The sequence below is a fragment of the Poecilia mexicana genome, unplaced genomic scaffold (genome assembly GCF_051168715.1).
Source record: "Poecilia mexicana isolate PSO_F unplaced genomic scaffold, ASM5116871v1 scaffold_8, whole genome shotgun sequence".
Classification (NCBI taxonomy): domain Eukaryota; kingdom Metazoa; phylum Chordata; class Actinopteri; order Cyprinodontiformes; family Poeciliidae; genus Poecilia; species Poecilia mexicana.
The window spans coordinates 28077600-28101589 of record NW_028263377.1 but is presented as its reverse complement, the minus strand read 5'-3'; the positions used below and the strand labels follow the sequence as shown (position 1 = coordinate 28101589).

The window sequence follows — 23990 nt, the reverse complement described above, 5'->3', positions numbered from 1 at the left end:
CTCAAGATACTGTTGAGACAAAACCTGACAAAATAGCAGAGGCCTTTGCGAAATTTTATAAATTATTATATACAAACTCCGATACCTGTAATAATGACCAAGAGCTCACAGATTTTTTAAATAACATAAAATTGAACCACTTAACAGATGAAGCGGCTTCAAAATTAGATCAACCGATTGAGGAATGGGAGATCAAGCAGATAATTAAATCGCTTAAGAACAATAAAAGCCCAGGCCCAGATGGATTTTCCAACGACTTTTATAAAACCTTTATAGACCTTCTGGCTCCTTTGCTACTAAAAGCATATCATCATGCTTTAAAATCCAAAACTATGGCACCATCTTGGACAGAAGCCACGATAGTAGTAATCCACAAAGAGGGCAAGGATCCTACAGACTGCCAGTCCTATAGACCTATATCACTGCTGAACACAGACCTACGCATACTCACTGCAATCCTAGCAAGACGACTTAACAAATTCATCACCCAAATCATACATCCCGATCAGACAGGATTTATCGCAGGCAGGTACTATGCTGACAATCTAAGGCGCTTATTGAATGTAACAAGCATCCTAAAAGAAAGAAAGATTGAATCAGCAATCATATCCTTAGATGCCCAAAAGGCGTTTGACAGAGTGTCCTGGAAATATCTAATTCATACTCTGAAACGCTTTGGATTTGGTCCATATTTTGTTGATTGGGTGCAGACTCTTTACTCCTCTCCACAGGCAGCAGTTAAAGTTAACGGCTTTAGATCTGATAGATTTCTACTAGAACGGGGGTGCAGACAGGGGTGCTCGCTCTCACCCCTCCTGTTCGCCATTAGTATTGAACCGTTAGCCCAAATCATTAGAGATTATGCTAATATTAAAGGGATAGAAATTAACAAGGTAGTACACAAAATCTCATTATATGCCGATGATGTATTACTGTACTTGACGGAACCTAAATCAACAATCCCCCACCTAAAAGAGCTCATCTCTCAATATGGATTTTACTCAGGCTACAAAATTAATATTGAAAAAACGGAAGCTATGGATGTAAACGGCACAATTTCAGATTCCACAAAATTACAGAGTGGATTTAAGTGGCCCAAGAACGGTATCAAATATCTGGGTATTCATATACCTCTATCTCTATGTGACCTTTATGAGGCAAACTATGGCAAACTTCTACGAGCCATTAAAAATGATCTAGAGCGTTGGGATACACTCCCTATTTCTCTGATGGGCCGGGTTGAAAGTATCCATATGAATATTTTACCAAGACTACTCTATTTATTCCAGATGCTGCCTGTGGAGATTCCCAAATCTACCTTTGACACCTTAGACAAAATGATAACTGGATTCATTTGGCAAAAAAAGCGTCCTAGAATCAGACTAAAAACTCTGCAGTTATCTAAACCCAAGGGGGGCCTCAAACTCCCAAATTTAAAATATTATTACTGGGCTGCACAACTTAAACCCTTATTAGTATGGCTACAGAACTGTGCAGATACTCGATGGCTGGAAATAGAGGAAAGCATGTGCTCAGTGCCACTGCAAACATTACCCTTTTTAGATGCTCCTGCAAAGGAAATGACAATCTGGACAAAAAACACCCTCAAAATTTGGAACAAAATACAATCGGCTTTTAAGTTATTAAAACAGATCTCTCCATTATCAAGTATAGGATTCATGAAGTCGTTTGCACCAAACAATTTAGATTCTGGGTTCAAAAACTGGTCTAATTATGGACTATTGCATATCCATCAATTAATTAAAGAGGGAAATTTCAAAACCTTTGAACAGATTAAAAGTGAATTTGGTCTCCCTAGGACAGACTTTTATAGATACTTACAACTCAGAACCTTTGTGACGACACACAACAATTGGACTAAACTTCATGAGCCTACACCTATAGAAAATTTCCTAATGGACATACAAAGGGGAAAGGGGAATAAAAAAGTAATTAGTAAAATATATGACCTGTTTTTATCTATGAATATGCACAATTCCACAAACATTAAGCAGAAATGGGAGACTGAATTGCAGGAGTCAATAGCAGGGGACACATGGGAAGAAATATGTACTGAAGCACAATTAACAACGAATTCTAATACATGGAGAGAATTCAAATGGAAAGTAATAGTCCGGTTTTTCAGAACGCCAGCAATAACTAGTAATATGGGCCCAACACAACCCAGCTCATGCTGGAGAAATTGCGGGACGCAGAATGCAAATCATACGCATATCTTTTGGTCCTGTCCCAAACTAAGTGTGTTCTGGGAGGAGATTTTTGAAGCTCTCAAAGTAATTTTCAGGAGAGATGTTCCAAAAAAACCCCTGGTGGCAGTTTTGGGAGAAATACCTGATGGAATAGACAGGAAGGGTGATCAATATCTTCTAAATATCTTGCTTACGGCAGCTTTGAAATGCATAACTATCAGGTGGCTGAAGCCAGGGCCTCCTACATATAACACATGGATACAAAAAGTCTGGGACATTTATTTGATGGAAGAAATCACATATTCCCTAAGGCTTCAAAAAACAGTTTTTAATATAAGGTGGAGCCCTGTCATACCATTATTAATTCAGTGACACCTTAACAGGATTGCCTTTTTGCATTCACTGTGTATTTTGAGTCTTTTAAAATATCATTGTGGTTAGCAATGTGTGGATCATCTTACCTCAGAGGGGATTTAATTGTATGTTTTGTTTATTTTATTTTGCTGCTATCTTTTTATTTCACTCTGTTGTTGTGTATTCATTATTACATTTGTTAGAACATTTGCAGTCTCATTTTCTTTTGTCAAGTTATAATGTTGAAGATATTTGTCAATAAGAGACAGAAAAATTTAAATGTGGGAATGTGTTGTTGCTAAAAATAAATAAAAATAAAGTTTAAAAAAAAAAAAAAGAATGAATCAGAGGTCATGTTTGTGAGGATGTCAATGTGAACTGCTCGTGTTGTGAGACACTTAAAAAGAATACTCCATCTCTTTTCGTTTCTCCTGCCAATCTTCACAAGGAATGGTCCGAAGCAATCAACTCCACTGAGTAAAAGCGTGGTTTTAACAGGCGCAACCTTGCTGCTGGGAGATCAGCCATCTGAGGGAGCACTGGTGTTGCACGCCACCTTTGACAGAGTGGACATTCTCGTTGAATTCGTTTGACTGCTTCCCTTCCTTTGATGACCCAGTAGTGTCTACGTAGTTCAGAAAACACTCTTTCCTACCCTGGGTGATGGACCTTATCATCAAACTGTTTAATGATAAGCTTAGTGACAGGATGGTTGCCATCTAACAAAATGGGATGCTTTTCTTCTGTGTCCAGGTATTCACTATGTCGCAGACGTCCACCAACTCTGATTAGTTTAATCTCTGTGTCATACTCAGGAGCCAGTTTAACAAGTCTGCTTGAAGGTGGCACAGTTTTTCCTGCTTGCAGCAGCTGATAATCGTCTGGAAAACAGTCCATTTGAGTCTGCTGTAAAATCGTCAACTCTGCATCCTTGTAGTCGTCCACTGAGAGGTGATGTTGGAAAGGAGCCGCCCCATGAGCAGATAGCACTGTGTGTTCGATGAGTTCCATACTTTATCTGCATCAGATATGGAATTTGCAATCTGCATTGTGGCTCCACAGAAGGCTGCGGCCTTCAGTTCACCCTCATCCACATCCCTCAATTCAGGAGGACTAGGCCAGTGGTCTGGTGAAAGCAAGAGGAAAGCTGGGCCCTGACTCCACCTGTTCGAGTTGATAAGGGACTCCAGAGATTTTCTCCGAGTGATGTCATCAGCCGAGTTATTAAGCGAGTCTACATATCGCCAGGTCATAGAACTGGTGAGTTCTTGGATCTCAGCCACTCTGGTTCCTACAAAAACTTTAAATCTGCATGAGTCTGACTGGATCCATTTTAGCACAGTTGTGGAATCACACCAGAGTACAACTTCTTGTACTGGTATGGTCAACTCAGTGATTAGCATTTTTGCCAATTGTGCACCAGTCAGAGCAGCGCAGAGTTCCAGTCTTGGAATGCTCTGCTGCCGCTTGGGGGCCATTCTGGATCTTGCCATCACAAAAGCTGTTTCCACATTTCTGTTTGCTTTCTCTATGCGAAGGTATGCGACGGAGCCGTAAGCTTGTTCAGATGCATCGCAGAATATGTGGAGAGCCTTGTTGCAGTCCTGCATATCTGTTTCAGATATGCAGAATCTGCATATCTGAAACAGATACGCATATCTGTAGCATACCGTGGGATGCTACTGTAGCACCGTGGGATGGTTATTCGGGGGAGGTGTTCCAGCTCTCCTTCCCATTTGTACCATGCCTTAAGGAGGTCTTCAGGCAAATGAGGGTCATCCCACTCTCTACGCTTATCCCATAAGTGCCGAACAATAATCTTCGCTCTTGTGGTAAAAGGTGTAATGAAACGAAGTGGATCGTACTGTTTTGCCAGAACTTTGTAAATGTAGTGCATTGTTGGCCTTTTCTCTGGCACTGAACGATATCTGTAACCCAGCTCATCTTTCTCACAATCCCAGCGCAGGCCAAGTGCCATTTCTTGCTGATCTAGATTGTTCTGGGCCAACCATTGCTCATTGCTGCCACTTCTGGCTTCGTCTGGAAGATGAGCTATAACTTCAGGGACACTACTTGCCCATTGTCTGAGTTCAAACCCTCCAGAGAGAAGTAGTGACTGAAGCCTGTCAACTAACTCCTTTGCCTTTTCCTCAGAACTCAGACTATACAAGCAGTTATCATCGTAGAAGTTGTTCTCCACAACCCTCCTTACTTCTTCGTCAGGTGTTGTATTTTCCTTTGTGTGTCTCTGCAATGCATAGACAGCACAGCATGGGCTACAGACAGTGCCGAATGGAAGAACTTGCCATTCAAACACATCAGGAGGTTGTATTATTTTCACATCCTGCCATAGAAATCTTAAGAGAGGTTTGTCCTCAGATAGCAGGCGGACCTGATGGAACATTCCTTTAATGTCACTTGAAATGGCAATGCTGTGTTGTCTAAAGCGCAAAAGCACTCCCAAAAGTGTAGGGCCGAGGGTTGGTCCTGGCAACAGATAGTCATTCAGACTCTGTCCTTGGTGTTCAAATGAGCAGTTAAACACAATTCTGTGCTTTCCATTATGTTCCACCATGTGGTGTGGTATATACCACACTTCCTTTGTTTGTGCAACATCATCTGGCTTTAACTTGGTGATGTAGCCTGCATCTTCCAACTTGGCTATTTCTTTATTGTAGATGTCTGCTATGTTAACATCCTTCAGCAATTTCCTTTCTGTGCTTCTTAACAGTGGCAAAACAGCTTCTTTAGCAGCATGCAATGTGGGCATATTTATGTTGCGAAGAAGCGGGGTTGCGTACCTGTTAACATTGTTGAGTCACCTTTGCAGTTTTCTCATCAAGAAGCATAACTGCCTGACGATCTTGTTGTGATCGCATAATCACCTTTTCATTTCTGAAGGGCAGCACATCCAATTGCCAGAGTTGTTGCACATTCTTCATCAGGTCAGAATCTGTGGAGTGTGTGGATGTGAAAAGGCACTGAACCTGTGTGGGAAGCTGCTCTTTTAACAAGCTTGTAGGACCCTGTAGAGTCCATCCCAGTCTGGTTTTAATAGCGGCAGGACCACCAGGGGGTCCAAGTCTTACAGGCTCGATTGGTGTGATTAAATGCGGATAGTCTCAACCTATCAAGAGGAGTGGCTTCACTTGATGGAATGAAGTGGGGGGGAGGTTCTTCAGGTGAGCATATTTACTTTGTAAAGTGGCAACTGGGTGTGAATGTTCCGCTAAGCCTAAATGCTCTGCCGTAAAGGCTCCTGTTATTTCATACCTTTTCTTGGGATTTGAAGCTGGTGAGACTGTAAAGGAAACTGACTCACCTTGGACAACTCGAATGTCTTCTCTGACTGTCTTCAAGGCTAAATCCTCATGTTTGCCATGGAGTTTAAGTTGCTGTGCTGCAGCAGATAGAAGAATGGTTCTCTCAGAACCGTCGTCCAAAATGGCAAATGTCTTCATATTATGGTTGCCATTCCGCAAGATGACCTTACTCATCTTGAGTAGTACACGGCTGGAAGCTGTTGGTCGGTCCACATACAAAACCTCACTAGATGAGTGTGGAGGAGTCTCCTCTTCTGCTGGTCTTGCATTTACATCATGAAGGGCTTCCAAGTGTCTGCCATTGCATGTACTGCATCTAGCTTTCAGCTTACACTGAGCAGCTTGATGATTCCTTCCACATTTCCAGCATTTTTTGTTACTCTGAATCCACACTTCTCTCTGATCTTTAGTGAGATTACTGAAGTTTGTGCATTGATTCAGAAAATGTTGGTTGTTATTGCAATATGGGCAGTACAACTTAGATTTCTGACTGGCTGGGGATAACTCTGTGGAAATAGAACATGTCTGTAGAGGGGTGGCAGCTGTGGTCCTAGGTCCTGTACTGAGTAAAACAGTAGAGGACTTTGGGTGTGCTTGCTTCTCTTGTCGCTCCCTCTGTCTGTATGGTCTCTCTCTGGAACCTGACATTACTATTTCACTTTCCTGTACCTGGACTTCAAATTCCAACCAGTCCGAGAAATCGTACAGTGTGGGTACTTGTATGTGCTGAGAAAGAGCATAGCAACGAAAATTTGTCCTTAAAGCATGTGGTAATTTTGATGTGAGTCGAGTGACGTGAGAACCACAAGTCAGTTCGATTCGTCCATTTTGTCCCAGTTGATCTAGCATTCCAACAAGAGCTCGCACTTTTAGAGCAAATCTGCGAAAAGATGCAGTATCACTGTCTCTGACGTTAGCTCCATCCATTAACTCTGCAATTCTTTTTAAAGCGAGCTGATGAGGCTGCCCGTACTGTGCTGTGAGTGCCGCCATGGTATCACTATAGGGGGAGACTGAGTTGCTGTAGGAATCTGCAATGAGTAATGCATCCTCTAACTTGAGGTGGTCAACCAATATTTGATACTTGAACCGTTTAGTGGCATCACTTGGTAGAAGGTTGTCCAGAGCAATTTTAAGTCTGGAGAATTCTCTGGTATCGTCATGTATAAAAGGGGGGATTGTAGGCTTCGGTCCCCTGTAGATCTTCTCCTGATTTCCTGGTCTGGGTACAAAATCTTGTGGTTGCTGATTCTGAGGATGAAGAACATTACTTGTAGCATGGGGATACTGCACTGCATGATAGTGAGATGGTTGTGAATATTCTGTGAGAAATTGGTACTGCCGTGGCCGAACATCACCATATGTGAGTGAAGGTCCTCCTTCCCTTACGTCCATCCTTTGCACATCATGACCTACATCTTGTATGTCATCATTCATCACTGAAGCCGACTTGAAATAGGAGTAATGAGAGGGAGACAAGCGTTGTCTTACAGCTGGGGGTGGGTCTTGAAGGGGTAAACCTTCCTCCTCCACTTCTGCATCTGCTTGACCAACGTTTGTCTTTAAACTTTCCAACTGGGAAATAGCTTCTGACTCTGATCCAGATGTGCATGGAGAATCTTGAAGTTCCAAATCTTTAAATGACTTAGCTGCAATAGAATGTTGCCTTCCCTTCTGGACTTTGGGTTCAGGCAGCGGGGTTATCTGCAGCTTGCTTACTGCTTCTGTGAGGCGTAACATGTTCTCCTGCATCTGATGGCTTTCTTGTCGGATTTCCCTAATTGCTGTAAAGACCATCTCGTCTCTTGCTTGTTCAGCGAAGGCTGGTGTCTTATTTCCAACTTCAAAGCTTTGTATGGGGAGGGGTGTCATCCTGGCAGATCCCTCATAACGTTGCTGATGGCCACTTATGTAAGGGTGAGTGTTGATTAGTGTCCTTGCTGTACACTCTCTCTGTCCAACAGCTTCGTAACGTCCACCATACGAAGGTGCTCTACTTTGCTGACCAGCATACTCCACATAAAATTCGTCGAGGTAAGGTGGCCGACGTATTTGCCGTCTGGGTCTAACCTGTTCGTCCCGCTCCATTGCATTCTCAGGAAAAGTCCAAGACATGCTCTCTTCGTGGCAACTGTACTCCGGCTCGAAGGACCATAAAATGTTGTGCTCCCTTTATGAAAGTGTTAGTTCTTAAGGTACAGCCACCACGAGCATCCGGTAAAGGATGAGAGGAGAGGTTGCAAGTCCAAACTTTCTTTAATAGAGCTGAGAGTGGTCTACAAGAAATACAGAAAACAAATAAAAAATGAAAGCTATTATTTTACTCGCTCCAAATAGTTATTCCCAATTTGTCCAGCAGATGGCAACAAGAGACTGCAAATAATTCACAAAACACATTGTCATAATATTAACTCTTTAAATTGCCGTATGTATATATATTTAAGCTGTACAGATATTTAAATCCTACTTAAATACTAATGGAACTTACTTTTATTCATTGACACGCTCCCCGGCTCTTGAACAATCTCTTAAACAAACAGCTTTAACGATCTCTGTCGATTACTCCCGTGAACTTTCTAATTATCCAACACTGAACATGTGCTCTAACAACAGTAACAGCTATTGGTAGCCTGAAATTCCAATGAACCAATCACAGCAGACATTACTCAGACTGCTTGCTGAGCTCTTAAAGTGATATACACATAGTTACAATAGTCCATTTTCAACAAGACCCAAAAGAGAGGAAACTGGTCAGCCTGCCATGAACTGGACCTCCAGACACGGCCCAGTGAAACCAGTTCACTAGTAAAGCTGCTTCCGCTATGACGGGGAGGAGCCAGGCATGGTGGTGGCAGCATGTTGCTGTGGGCTCTCACTCTGTAAACTGACTGATGAATTAGTGAATTAGCTGATGGAGGAGCTCTGGACCCAGTTGGAACGTCCGACTGGACGATGGTCCAAACTGGTTTTGAGTCGGACCCACAGGTTCTGGACCTGCCAGAACTTTTAACTCAAATCCGCCCATTCTTCCAGTTATTAAAACCAAGTCCCATAGGAAAAATGTGCGTTGCTATGGTGATGGTGACGTTGCTATGGTGATGACCTGCAGCTCTTTGTTTCGGGTTGTTTCTGGAGACAAATAAAAACCTTCAGCCTGATTTCTTCCTTCTCGGTAACTTTGATTCCACCAAATAAAAACTGATGTTTTCATCACCAAAACCTTTCTATGAACTTTTAAATTAAAATAAATTCATTTAAACTTTCTTAAGTTTGTCCTGTCATCAAAACTTTCCCATATAAGTTAAAAGATTTACTTATAAATGAATTGTATTAAAAGATATGAAACACTTTTACATTACAAATTTAAAACATTAAATGAAGGCAGAACTACGACAAAAATATATTAATGTCGGAGTTTGTTCTTATTAAACAAAAATAAAATAAAATTTGTTTCCCAAAAAGTTGGTATATAAAAAATGGTTCTGGTTAAATGGACTGAACTTATATGGCGCTTTTCCAGTCACTTTGTTCACTCGAAGCGCTTCACATTCACCCATTCATAAGAACCCAGAGGAAACTGACAACCTTACGGTGGCAAGACGATCCGCTATCCGCACAGCCACAGTCGCCCTGGTTCTGGTTCCGCTTCTGGTTCTGTGATAATCCAGAGATAATTCAGTAACGGATTTCAGCATTAGCTTCTTTCTCTTACTGGTTTCTCCTCATTGCTGGAATAAATCTCTCATGTTGGGTCCAAATATCTCTAATTTGACAGCAGATTCCGGTAAAATGCGTTAGTTAAATCTGGTGTGAATGTGTCCGGATAAACTAAACTAGTTCTATAAATAGTGAATAAAACATGAAAAAATGTGTTTTCTGTTTTCCGTGCTTCAGTTCCCTCAGTGGCCGCTGGGTGGCGGTGAACGTTTACTAAAACTGCAGACAAACCACGATCAACACTTCCTGTAGAATACCAAAATAAGAGCCCAGGCTGATCAGAGCTCAGAAAGTCAAACTGCTTTATGGTAAGATTAGAACCTCAACCCGTCCCGGTTCGGTCTCGGTTCTCCAGGCCTTTAATGGATCCAGACAAACTGTGTGAAGTTGGGTTGGGGTTCTGGGAGTCCAAACCGACCCGGAGGTTCCGGATGGAGAAAAACAAACTTGGGTCACCAGAACTTCACTGCCTGGCTATTTGTTCGGAAGTCTATGGTTCTGTCGAGTTTGGTCTGAACCGGTTTGGTCCGGTCCGGTACAACACTGGTCTCCAGTGGGTTTCCCTGGGACCTCAAGTCGAGCCGACAGAGGGCAGAACTTGGAGGGAATAAAATAATTTGTGGCTTTAAAAATTTAAAATAATCTGAAGAGTGTGGTGTGCTTTATTGGGTCAGAACTCTGGAGCACCTACTCTCACTGACAGGAGGGATGGAACATCAGCTTTGACTGGGCCATTCTGCTGACCAGCCCATAACCTCCACCAGTCTCAGGTGGACACAAGCTGGACTCAGAGACATGGAGGAGGTGAGGGACAGTGGGGATGATCCCCAGGTTGCGGCCCGCGGGCCGAATCCGGCCCGCCTCCTCATTTGGTCCGGACCCCTGAACAATACCAGAGAGCATTCAGTGTTGTTTTTCATATATATGTGGATTTTTCTTCAACCACCAGGGGGGCTCTTGAGCAGATGTGAAACTTAGTTTCCCTCAATGGAATATATACTAGTCAGTACCAGTCACCGTTTCGCTCACGGTTTTTTTCCATTTGCATTCTGGGTAAAAATCTATCTACAAACGCGAATATGTCGTCGGCAGTAATCCAGCTCTTCCCCCCCGTCAACAAAAGTTTTCTAAGGTTTCTTTCTCGAATAACTAAGACCGGCCCCCGACCAGAAAAGGAAACAGTTATGTGGCCCTCGCAGAAAAAGTTTGGGGACCCCTGGTGGACAGGATGAAGACTCTAAAGAACAGGGACCTCACAGGCTTTTATTTCGAAAGGTCTTTCCGTCATGTATTTGTGTACATTCAGAAAACAAAAGAAAGCAGCTACTGTACACACTCTCCCACAGACACTCACACTCTCTCTCTCTCGCGCACACGCACACACACACACACACACACACACACACACACACTCTCCCCCCTGCAGTGTTGGAGCTGCTGCAGATTCTCTGCATCGTCAGAAACCAGAGAGGAGCTGAGATCCTCCGTCTGCTGCTTTTCTCCACATTTACTTCAGTTTCCAGACCCGCTGCTGGAACCGAACCTGTCGGAACCACCCGGACTCACCCGAACCTGCCGGACCCACTAGACCCCCTGCAGAGACACAATGAGCCTCACCCTGCTGCTGGCTGTGGAGTGAACCAGGTGAGCCTCCAGAGGTGAGAGAACCTGCTTCTGGTCCCGGTTCTGGTCCCGGTTCTGCTGGTTCTGGGTGGGCGTGTCACGCCTTTGTCTCAGCCTGCGGCTCTCGGCGGCTGAACGCCTGGAAGGTTCTGACTCTTATCAAATATTGGCCCGGAGCTCAGCTGCTCTCCTCCGGCTGGTTCCGTTCAGGTCGAACTGGACCTCAGCTGCTTGGTTCTGGACGGGTTCTAGAACGTGCTGCAAGCGGCCAGCGGTCTGACGCCGGTCCACTTGGTCCTGCTGGAACCAGCAGATCCATCCGCCGATGAATTTATTGAGCTTTATGTTTGATTTGAAATGGCGCCTTATTATATTTATAATTATATTTATAATATTTTATTCATTCCGTTCAAAGAACAAAATCAAATGCAACAATTTTGACTCAATAAAAAATATTGTATTTATTTTCAAATTTGAATGAAATGTTTGAGAATATAAAATTAAACTGAAGATTTTTCCTGCTGAAAAATGATTTAACGAATTTAATGAACACAAACAGGATTGAGGTGTAAACAGCTTGAACTGGTTTCTGTCTGCAGATTTTAGGGCAGCAGCCCAGGGCGCCAACTTTTAGGGGTGCCCAAAGTTTTTCTTTTCTTTTTTTATGAATTTTTCATAAACACTTCAGGAAGTTGGGGTTGCACAGTGGCGCAGTTGGTAGAGATGTTGCCTTGCAGCAAGAAGGCTTTGGGTTCAATTCCCAGCCCTGGCCCCCCCACATGGAGCCCCCAGGCTCCCCGGCCTCCCCCCACAGTCCAAAAACATGGTTGTGTGTCCTGTGTTGCCTGGCGACCCGTCCAGGTGACCCCACCCCCCAACCCTGAATGTTGGCTGGAGAGGCAGCAGCCCCTCCTGACCCACCAGGTGCTAGAAAATGGATGGATGGACTTCAGGAAGTTATGCTGACTTTTTGCTAGCATCTCCTTGCTAATGGAAAGAGAAACCTGCTAATGGGCTTGGACCGGGCCGGGTCAGCAGAGGTCCGACTCAAACCAGAACTATTCACACCCAGAACCGGTCCAGTTCTAACTCCCAACTCGACCACAGGGGTAACCTTTGACCACTGCTGATTGATCCAGACCAAACGGAACCGGTTCTCTGACCAGAGGTCAGAGGTCAGTTCTGTTTGTCTCCCCCGGTTCTGATAAATCCGAGGCGTTAATCCTCGGTCCGAAGCTAAACAGAACCAGCAGGTTAATTGCTGTGGGAGTCGATGGTTCCGGTACCAACCGGGCCACCGGCGGGCCGCTGGTCTTTCTGGACTGCTGAGTGTCAGGATGGAAAATCCTAAAATCATTAAAGGTTCATAAAAATCAAATCCTCAGATTTACAACCAAACACTGTAAACACAACGTTTTAATTCATGTCATAAAACTCATGATTACATTTTTTAATCATGAAGATAAATCATGATGTGGTTTGTCAGACGCATCTCCCCCCTCCCCCACTGATTGCTGAGAGATCAGCAGAGTCTTCCTCGGGATGAAGACGTGCCTGTAAAATTACACTGTCAAAAATTAACAGCAATAATTTTGGTTATTTATTCTATTATAAGAGAAAAAAAATTTTTCTTTTTGCAAAGCCACATTTTCACCATGTTTTCTGTTTATTTACAAATAAATCTTAAACTAAATATTTAGTAATTTGCAAATTCCAGTGCATGCTGGTCCGATACCAGTGCATGCCGGTCCGATACCAGTGCATGCCGGTCCGATACCAGTGCATGCCGGTCCGATACCAGTGCATGCCGGTCCGATTCCAGTGCATGCCGGTCCGATACCAGTGCATGCCGGTCCGATTCCAGTGCATGCCGGTCCGATACCAGTGCATGCCGGTCCGATACCAGTGCATGCCGGTCCGATTCCAGTGCATGCCGGTCCGACTCCAGTGCATGCCGGTCCGATACCAGTGCATGCCGGTCCGATTCCAGTGCATGCCGGTCCGATACCAGTGCATGCCGGTCCGATACCAGTGCATGCCGGTCCGATACCAGTGCATGCCGGTCCGACTCCAGTGCATGCCGGTCCGATACCAGTGCATGCCGGTCCGATACCAGTGCATGCCGGTCCGATTCCAGTGCATGCCGGTCCGATACCAGTGCATGCCGGTCCGATACCAGTGCATGCCGGTCCGATACCAGTGCATGCCGGTCCGACTCCAGTGCATGCCGGTCCGATACCAGTGCATGCCGGTCCGATTCCAGTGCATGCCGGTCCGATACCAGTGCATGCCGGTCCGAGTCCAGTGCATGCCGGTCCGATACCAGTGCATGCCGGTCCGATACCAGTGCATGCCGGTCCGAGTCCAGTGCATGCCGGTCCGAGTCCAGTGCATGCCGGTCCGAGTCCAGTGCATGCCGGTCCGATATCAGTCCCTATACTGGTCAGAATAACACTCCAACACACTAAGACTGCCCCCCTAGTGGTCACAATATTACCATCTGAGTTAATCTGGGAGTAAATTATGGGTAAATTTCAGAATAAAGGAGCGAACTGTATGTCATTCGGAGATTGGGGTTATTCTGATTCAGTGTCAGCGGTGAACATGTTCAACTCGGCACAGATCAACAGATGGCAGCACTGACTAAAAGTAAATAAATCTGTTTCACTCATCTCCTGTTTTCTGTTCAGCCTGGTGCTGATGGAGGTCCATAAAATCCATCAGTTCTATACCAAAGCTTTACATTTGTTAGTTTTCCAGGGATGACCACTGACTTCTTCTTCAATCCTTTCCAGAACGATCTCTGCCTTCAGCTCCTCCTCACCAGAGACCACTTGACCAGTCCGATGGCCACCAGTCCCAGTGGCGCCCCAGAAACCTGCATGGCGGCCCGGCAGCAGCCGGAGGAGCCAACGAGCTCACAGCCAGACGGAGAGGCCGCCCCTCAGCCCGCCGCTGAAGAGCAGCAAACATCAGACGCTCCAGAGGGCCGATCAATAGAAAGAGAGAAATCAGTCGACCACCTGACAGTAATCAGTGAGATCACAGAGACCAGTAAGTTCATTTCTCCTCATAAGCTGCTGGTGAAAATAAAACATGAGACGCTTTGCCGGGTTTATCAGTCAGACATCTAAGGGATGAAACTGGCTGCTAACTGGCTAATCACTTAAAGGCCACATAGATCAACTCTTACTGTTCAAAACTATGCTACGAAACTATGAAAATGAAAGATGTAAACAATTTTTCTAGATGTCTTTGGGGGCTTGTCCGGGAGTTTTAGAACTTTTAGGCTCTTATATATTTTTTGAGTTGGTGAAAATCAGAGGTGTTGCCACAACACCATTTGTTTTGTAAGGTGCCTTCAGATAATGTTTGTTGTGAAATAAAAAATGACACTTTACCTGCGAATTGTAAATCTCTTCCAAGTAGGAATGAGTCCAGCTAACAGGACAAGGAAAAAATAATCGTGGGAAAACTAGGAGTCACATTTTGTTATTTTCACAGACTAAAGATTATACAGGTTTAGTCCAGACACTGCTACAGTTTTTAACTAAAGATGTCCTAATAATATATTTAAAAACTGGTCTAGTTTAGCCCTGATCAGATCCTAGCTTTAGCATCGCTAGCAGCTAAGGGATAGCCATCCCTTTCTCTCATTGCTAATTCTTTTAACATAAAATGTTGCCACATAAATGAGTTTAAAGTGTAAGGAGCATCGGTCAACCCGAGGAGACATCTTTGTCCAACAGTCAACATAGAAAGACAAACCAGCTGTTTCCTTTTTTATTTCAAAATAAGAGCCTCAAGCTTGTTTACCACATGCTGACGAAAGCAAGGAGTTGCATTTTTCACATTCACCGCCATAAAAATAAGTTTCTTTAGTTTGTTTCCTTTTTGTAAATGCAAATAAACGTTCATGTTGCCATGGAAATGATCATTGAGTATGAAAGTTACGGCTTTATTCTGATTCTATCCTCTTCGTTCAGTCCTGTTATAACAAATAATGAAGTGCAATAATCATCTGAGCTTGTTACCATCAGACAGTAGTCATGAATATCACCGCTGTTATTGGTCACCCAATATGTTTGTTTACATTAGCATCAGTAAAACGATCCGTTAATAAAGAGGCTTATAGAGTCTTTCTCTGCAAAACAGCTACAAAACGCTCAGGTCTTCCTAAACAGTCGCCAGCCTGAGTCGGCTGCTCGGTCAGCTCAATTTTTACACAAAGTATTGGAAGAGGTTGACGTGGTGAGCTGAGCCTCTCAGGCTTGTTTTTCTGTGTATTAAGGATTTGTTCACCCTGCTGAGTCTCTGAGAGTCCTGCACTGGTCTGTCGCCCTCCAGGTAACGGCATCGCTCCTGTCATGGCTGAAACGTCCCCCACAGTGTCCTCTGTGTCGCCCAAGTTTCACGCTAAGCCAGGCAGCCACATTAATGGCCGGCCTCGCTTGGGCAGCCGGTCCGGCTCGTTGGCGGCGGGCTCACCGAGGCCCTCGCTCACACGCCAGCCCAGTGCCATCACAGAGGTCACTGGGGACGGATCGAAACCCAGAGACTACCTGATCCTGGCCATCCTGTCCTGCTTCTGCCCCTTGGTGCCCATCAACATCGTAGCCCTCACTTTCTCCGTGATGGTAAGACTTTTCCCAAAGGAAGGGCTGATGAATCCCAGGATTCATGGAAGAACAGCCAAACATGCTTTGCAGACAGTTGGTCAAACTGGTTCTCCTGTGAACCTGGTTCATGTTTCCCTCCAGTCTCGGAACAGTCTGCAGCAGGGCAACGTGGACGGCGCCCGCCGTTTGGGTCGCAACGCCTTGGTGCTGTCCGTCGTCTCCATTTTAGGGGGAATCGCTATCATCGCTGCAGCCGTCGCCTTCAACTGGGGACGTAAGTATGGAACCTCACCTTCACACAGTCAGCCTCCTTTCTGCCCAGAACGCAACCCAAACTCCATCTGGGCGCGTCAGTGTCAGCTCTTCTGTTCGGTTTTGCAGGGATTTTAAAATCCTGATGACATCTTCAGGACCAGATCCAGACCAACGCAGCACTGTCTAGTCTCTGAAGCACTATCGTTCCCATCCACCTTCACCAGATGGAAAAACTATCGTACTTCTGTTCCAGCTTGTGGTTTTATTTCTGCACGATGATGAGCATGACCTGCCTGACGCTCTACCTCCAACACAACCAGCCAATTCTGTCCCAACGCTGACCGACGGATCCCTCTGCGGTTCCAGCTTCGCTCCCGATCCAACGCTCTTCTCTCCCACCACCCTGGAATCAGACGTTTGTCTCTGTGGAAGAGGGATTATTGGTGTTGAAACGAACTGCTGGATCTCATGTTCTGATGCCAAAATGGTCTAAGCTGTTGTAAAACTGAGAGTTGCTGCTGCTATGAAACTTTGAACTGGGGATGGATCAAGACTTTTACTGTGAAGGCAGGAAAGAAACGGACAACAAACTTTTCCACCTTTCTCTGACCCAAACGTCAGGTTTCCTTCAGCCACTGCGTCCAGAACCGACTCATGATTCTGTTCTGGACTTCCATCGGTTTCATTATCAGAGTCCATGTTAAATCAGAAGCACCTCTAAGTTTACAGCCAGTCAGAGGAAATCAAAACTTCCCCATAAAATCAGCTGAATTTAAGACTTCAGTGAGCTGACGTCTCCCTGCTGGACTCGGCCTTCAGGCTCCCTCAAGCTTCATCAAACCTGAACATTCGACGCACAGCCTGCAGCTGCAGCTCGTTCATAGTCACACACACCTGAGGAAAACCCTCCCGCTTCAGTCAACCTCATGAGGTCCTGATGAAGTACGTGGGATCCTTCAGCGAGGAGGAGCTGCTGCTCCAGGCGGCTCCTCTAGGACCACCAGGAAGACCAGGTGTCCACGGTCCGTCCTCCAGGGCCCGGCGTCCTGCACCTGTGAGCCTTTCCCTGGTCCAACACACCTGGATGGTTCATCAGCAGAACCTCTGCAGAACTTTGTCATGCCAGGATGTTGAACCGGGGACAGAAGTAAAACATGCAGGAAACCGGACCAGCAGGACCGGCTCTGCTGTGGAGGAGAGGAAGAGGAAGGTTCTTCATCACTAATCAGAAAGTTTGACTGATTCCTGCGAAAGCAGCAGATGTCAGATGGTGAAGCTGAGAAAACCCGAGAAGGCCTGGTGTCCTGACGTCGGACCTCAGGTTCACTCCAGTCTGACCGGTGAAGGTCGACCTCTGAAACCGATCCCGGGTCAGCCCCTCAGCCATTCTTAATGATCCTGTCTGACCGCAGCGTCTCCGCTTACTGGACCTGAACCGACGACTCGGATCACATTATTCCCCGTCATTCCCGGGACTTCTGTGCATCTGGGAGCTTAGGTTACGTTTACTCGGCATCTCCGGCTCTCTGGGCCTTTCTGAGGGGGATCAGAGTGGATCGGGTTCTGCTCCCAGAGTTGAGCTTCATCTCAGAAACTCTGAGCCATTTCCTCTTCCTGCAGGAACTCAAGGCTAACTGGAGTTTCAGGCCCAGACGAGTCAGAACCAGGAAACCCGCTGCTCAGTCCGAACCCTTCCTTGTTTCTATTTGATCAGCTCCAACTCCCCAATAAAAAGTTTAACGTTTATTCTACAGCCGCCAGAGAAAAATGAACCGTTTCCAACTCCAGTTACACTTTATGAGGATTTTAATCCAAATAATTGCTATAAATCAAAACCAGTAAAAATTGAACAAAGCATAGAAATTGGCAGGTAGAGCTGGTAATTTAGAGTTTCTGGACCTGAAGCAGGAAGTTCATATCAGTGGTGGCAACACTTATGCTAATGTGCTAATAGCACAGCTAAGTGTTTGTTTAGCACTTTAGCGGTTTAGATTTGAACAGACTGACACGCTGTAGCTGCGCTAATGTTCATGATTCGTGCTTTAGGATTAGCGCTACAAACATTTTAGCTACCGGTGGTGACCAGTAGGCAGGACGGATCCCAGGAACGGTGGACTGAGCTCAGCCTGACGTTTGGGTCCTTTCAGGCTCATCTCCAGTTTTTGTCCCATTCTGCTCCCAGCCTGGTTGGACGGGTCGCTGCTAGCGCTTCCTCTGAAATGTTCTGATGATGCTGCAGCCCTGCAGGGCTTCTGGTGCCAAACCCTGAAGAAAAGTCTGTTCATGTAATAATTCTGCATGATCACTACTGTGAATTATTCTTGCACACCAACGTTGCCATGTTGCTAATGGACTCCTGTTTGGACTAAGCCCAGATGAACTTTGCTGTAACAGAACCAGAATCTCGTATCACCTGTGCATGTTTACCGTATCTCTGAATGCTTTACATTGAACTGTAGCTTCACTCAGCAGCAGAGCCGCCTGAGAAACTGTAAGTACCGGCGGTGTCCTGCTGGCTGAGCTCAGGTTGTTCTGTTCAACATGAAATCGGCTTCTGGTTACTTTGCTCCTTCTCAGCTTCGTGATTTGTGCAACACAAACCTGCAGGTTTGGTCTGTTAGAACCAAATGAAAGGCTTTTACTTTCCATGAGTTTCCTCTCTCAATGGGCACTATGGTTATCTGAGTGGTACCACCAGTACCACCAGTACCACACCGCTGAGTGGAAACCAGGTGGCAGCGAGGAGCTCAGGAGGCAGATGGTCCGTTACTGTTTGGGTGGAACAAGAGGAAACAAAGTGGTGAAGGAACAAAGTAACCTGGACCGCCAGAACCTTCTGCTGGTCCGATCTGAAGATGATCAGAACCATCACGTCCCCAGTCACCTTGTTCACGGCTCGACCCGCTCCGGCTCTGATTGTAGCATGCCTCTTTACTAACCACATTATGCAAGTGAAACGTCGAACGTGCAGCTTCCCTCGGTGTGAACGCTCTGGGTTTGTTTGGAACCTGACTGTTGAAACTCTTTGCTGCTTGTATGCTAACATTATGCTAACATTATGCTAACATTATGCTAACATTATGCTAACATTGTGACTGTAACAGGAACACCTCCCATCTGCTGGGACAAGACGTGTAAATAGAGAAACTGTTGGAGTTTTTATTTGAACAGAAAAGTTTTTTCATCAGATGTTTTTATTTCTGGGGAATGAAAAGTCCAGACGAAGCTTTTAGGAACCAAGAGTTCGATTTCTCTGTAACTTTTTAGCTAGCCTGCTGTCTGTCAGTTATCATTTGGTAGGATCTCAAAACAGTTTGGCCTTGAACTAGGCCATTACTAATTAGCTTTGGCTGTAAGTGTTGGTGCTAATTGGCCCTGGCTCTGATTGGTTGGTAACTTGCCCAGAGTCTAACCGGTTAGTCCTGGTTCTGGAACCAGATGGATATGAAGCGACAGGCTGAGGAGCTGCAGGTCAGTGAAACTAAAAGTTGTTTCCTTACTGAACTAAAGGTCCAAACCTGCTGCTGGACTTTTCATTTCTGTTGATTGATGCTGAATCGATTCTGTCTGGTTTAGTTGAATCTGTATTTTAATATTTCTATCCGTTTTGTATTTAATCTCTTGTTTCCTGTTCAGCTTTCGGTTCCAGCATGAAGCTTCATCACCGATGCCGTCTGAGTCTCTGCATGCCTTAAACTAACGGATGAATGAGTGAATGATGCTGACATCTTCACTCTGATGACATTTCAGGAGAATAAATCCTTCAGCCTCGTTCATCAGAAACAGAATCATTTATTCACGTCTTTTCTATCAGCTCAGATTATTCAGCTTCTTATGAGTTTATTAATTAATGTCCAATAATGACGAGAAATCTGTAGAAAATAACATGAAACAAGAAGCTGCTTGACCTCAATCTGATTGGATGTTGGTGGTTTCAACCGTCCAATCAGAGGACAGCTGGTCACCACATGGGAACAAAAGGACCAGAGAAATTATTTGTTTCTGGATATGAACCTATAAAATTCATACCAGATGTTAAGAAACTGGGAGGAATGTGGGAAGGAGGCGGAGCTTAAGGCTGACTCCAGTCCATCTGCCTAGTCAAAATCCGGTTTGGTTGGTGAGGTGTGAATGCTAAGCTAACTCTGGTCCTCCAAACCTCCGTCTGGGTTCAGTTGAAGTGAACTCTGGTTCGGTTTGAATGTGAACGTCCAGCGGACCAGAGACTCCAAAAGCAGGAAGTGGACTACACCGCAGGGCATTCTGGGTAAATACAACCAAAGCTAATGTGCTAGCCTAGCGCTAGCATTGAAATGGCTTGTGGTGTTTAACCAACACAACCAAAAGATTATTCATTACAACATAAACGTACAGAACAGTTTAAAATCTTTAATGTTTTCTGAATAAACGCTTTAAATCGGCTTCATCTGTCCTGATCAAAACCTCGGCTCTTCACTTCAGTTTATAGGTTTTGGTACAAACTATTTTCTCCAAACGTTGGAGATTCTCCGGTTTTCACCAAATGAACCGAGTCAGCGAAGAACCGCAGGGTCTGAACGGAGATCGGGTTCAGCGGCCCGTTTATTTTAGTCTCAGATGAAACATCAAGAGACACAGGAAGACATCAGGCCTCACATCTCGATTCTGGGGCGAGAGAGCCTGTTGTCATGGCAACCGTTGGCAAGGGAGGAAGAGGAGGAGGAAGGAGTCAGGCGAGGGAGGGAGGGGGAGCCAGAAACACGATGAACACATGAATAATTAACAAGAGCTTCTTCATCCTCACTTCATTTATTCATAGAGACGGTAAAATCTGAATCATTTCAACTTAAAAAGCATAAAGTCACCAGGAGGAACCAGGTCCAGAACCAGAACCAGAACCAGGACCAGGACCAGGTCCAACAGAACCAGAACCAGAACCAGGACCAGGACCAGGTCCAACAGAACCAGGAGTATTTCAGATCCATATCTATTTCAATGTTTAGATCCAAACTCAGTATTTCTCCAGATTTAGAGCCAATTATTCAGTGACCTTCGTAAAACACTTTGAAGTTTAAATAATAACTCGGATCGTTTCTCATCCAGAAAAGCATCATGCGGTCCAACATGGACACAGGAAGTGATGCTGAACCAAAACGCTCAGAACTTCCGGTGGCGCCGAGTCAGGAAGAGGCGGAGCTACGCTGCAGCACAGCCGCTCAGCTGGAAGCTTGGTGGTCAGTTTTCCTGCAGTCCTTGAAGTAGGCATGGAGAGCCTCGGCTGCTGCACAGAGGAACCGCTGTTCACCTGAATTTTCGGAACCAGGAGTCCGAACCAGAGACGCTGAGGTTCTGGAAGAAGCAGAGTTGGAATCGAACCGCCCGTCCGGTTCTGATGATGGGACGGGTTAGCCCGGGGCTAACAGCTCATTTAGACTTTTAGGGAATAAATTCATCAGTTCAGGCAGAAATATAAAAAAGATTCAGCAGAAAAACAGAAAATGACAGAAATGATTAAAGGAATCAGAATGATTCATATTATAATCAATCAATCAATCAATCAATCCTCTTTATTTAGACACAATCATGGTCCATAAACAGAACAAGAACAATAAAAATTACAAAATAAAAAATATATAATAAAATAATCACTGCCATATAAACTAAAGCTCAGTGAAGAACCTCACTGAGCTTTGAACAGGATTCAGTCTGATGGTGGTCAGTCTGATGCTGGTCAGTCTGGTGGTGGTCAGTCTGGTGGTGGTCAGTCTGGTGGTGGTCAGTCTGATGCTGGTCAGTCTGATGCTGGTCAGTCTGATGGTGGTCAGTCTGATGCTGGTCAGTCTGATGGTGGTCAGTCTGATGCTGGTCAGTCTGATGCTGGTCAGTCTGATGGTGGTCAGTCTGATGGTGGTCAGTCTGATGCTGGTCAGTCTGATGGTGGTCAGTCTGATGCTGGTCAGTCTGATGCTGGTCAGTCTGATGGTGGTCAGAGTCTGATGGTGGTCAGTCTGATGGTGGTCAGAGTCTGATGGTGGTCAGTCTGGTGGTGGTCAGTCTGATGGTGGTCAGAGTCTGATGGTGGTCAGTCTGGTGGTGGTCAGTCTGATGGTGGTCAGAGTCTGATGGTGGTCAGTCTGATGGTGGTCAGAGTCTGATGGTGGTCAGTCTGATGCTGGTCAGTCTGATGCTGGTCAGTCTGATGGTGGTCAGTCTGATGGTGGTCAGTCTGATGCTGGTCAGTCTGATGGTGGTCAGTCTGATGGTGGTCAGAGTCTGATGGTGGTCAGTCTGATGGTGGTCAGAGTCTGATGGTGGTCAGTCTGATGGTGGTCAGAGTCTGATGGTGGTCAGTCTGGTGGTGGTCAGTCTGATGGTGGTCAGTCTGATGGTGGTCAGTCTGATGCTGGTCAGTCTGATGGTGGTCAGTCTGATGGTGGTCAGAGTCTGATGGTGGTCAGTCTGATGGTGGTCAGAGTCTGATGGTGGTCAGTCTGATGGTGGTCAGAGTCTGATGGTGGTCAGTCTGGTGGTGGTCAGTCTGGTGGTGGTCAGTCTGATGCTGGTCAGTCTGATGCTGGTCAGTCTGGTGGTGGTCAGTCTGATGGTGGTCAGTCTGATGCTGGTCAGTCTGATGGTGGTCAGTCTGATGGTGGTCAGAGTCTGATGGTGGTCAGTCTGATGCTGGTCAGTCTGGTGGTGGTCAGTCTGATGGTGGTCAGTCTGATGCTGGTCAGTCTGATGCTGGTCAGTCTGATGGTGGTCAGAGTCTGATGGTGGTCAGTCTGATGGTGGTCAGTCTGGTGGTGGTCAGTCTGATGCTGGTCAGTCTGATGGTGGTCAGAGTCTGATGGTGGTCAGTCTGATGGTGGTCAGTCTGGTGGTGGTCAGTCTGATGGTGGTCAGTCTGATGCTGGTCAGTCTGATGCTGGTCAGTCTGATGGTGGTCAGAGTCTGATGGTGGTCAGTCTGATGGTGGTCAGTCTGGTGGTGGTCAGTCTGATGGTGGTCAGTCTGATGGTGGTCAGTCTGGTGGTGGTCAGTCTGATGGTGGTCAGTCTGATGGTGGTCAGTCTGGTGGTGGTCAGTCTGATGCTGGTCAGTCTGATGGTGGTCAGAGTCTGATGGTGGTCAGTCTGATGGTGGTCAGTCTGGTGGTGGTCAGTCTGATGGTGGTCAGTCTGATGGTGGTCAGTCTGATGCTGGTCAGTCTGATGCTGGTCAGAGTCTGATGGTGGTCAGAGTCTGATGGTGGTCAGTCTGATGGTGGTCAGTCTGATGCTGGTCAGTCTGATGCTGGTCAGTCTGATGGTGGTCAGAGTCTGATGGTGGTCAGTCTGATGGTGGTCAGTCTGGTGGTGGTCAGTCTGATGGTGGTCAGTCTGATGGTGGTCAGAGTCTGATGGTGGTCAGAGTCTGATGGTGGTCAGTCTGGTGGTGGTCAGTCTGATGCTGGTCAGTCTGATGCTGGTCAGTCTGATGGTGGTCAGAGTCTGATGGTGGTCAGTCTGGTGGTGGTCAGTCTGGTGGTGGTCAGTCTGATGCTGGTCAGTCTGATGCTGGTCAGTCTGGTGGTGGTCAGTCTGATGGTGGTCAGTCTGATGCTGGTCAGTCTGATGCTGGTCAGTCTGATGCTGGTCAGTCTGGTGGTGGTCAGTCTGGTGCTGGTCAGTCTGATGCTGGTCAGTCTGGTGGTGGTCAGTCTGATGCTGGTCAGTCTGATGCTGGTCAGTCTGGTGCTGGTCAGTCTGATGGTGGTCAGTCTGGTGGTGGTCAGTCTGGTGGTGGTCAGTCTGATGCTGGTCAGTCTGATGCTGGTCAGTCTGATGGTGGTCAGTCTGATGCTGGTCAGTCTGATGGTGGTCAGTCTGATGCTGGTCAGTCTGGTGCTGGTCAGTCTGATGCTGGTCAGT

General features: G+C 45.9%; 1 protein-coding gene across 1 annotated transcript; it reads left to right on the top strand.

The window, feature by feature from the left end:
• The first annotated feature begins 14038 nt into the window (after nt 1-14038).
• On the top strand, nt 14039-19889 carry LOC106932762 (uncharacterized). Its single transcript, XM_088007847.1, has 3 exons — nt 14039-14281; nt 15575-15864; nt 15988-19889. The coding sequence occupies exons 1-3, from the start codon at nt 14074-14076 to the stop codon at nt 16234-16236; spliced, it is 747 nt and encodes a 248-aa protein (XP_087863973.1). The 5' UTR covers nt 14039-14073; the 3' UTR covers nt 16237-19889.
• Nucleotides 19890-23990: the final 4101 nt, after the last annotated feature.

What these genes read in the sequence shown, in the direction of transcription:
- LOC106932762 (XM_088007847.1), top strand. Translation starts at nt 14,074, where the DNA reads ATGGCCACCAGTCCCAGTGGCGCCCCAGAAACCTGCATGGCGGCCCGG. An exon ending in CAGTGAGATCACAGAGACCA is followed by an intron (nt 14,282 to 15,574) that starts GTAAGTTCATTT and finishes GTCGCCCTCCAG; the next exon opens with GTAACGGCATCGCTCCTGTC. An exon ending in CCCTCACTTTCTCCGTGATG is followed by an intron (nt 15,865 to 15,987) that starts GTAAGACTTTTC and finishes GTTTCCCTCCAG; the next exon opens with TCTCGGAACAGTCTGCAGCA.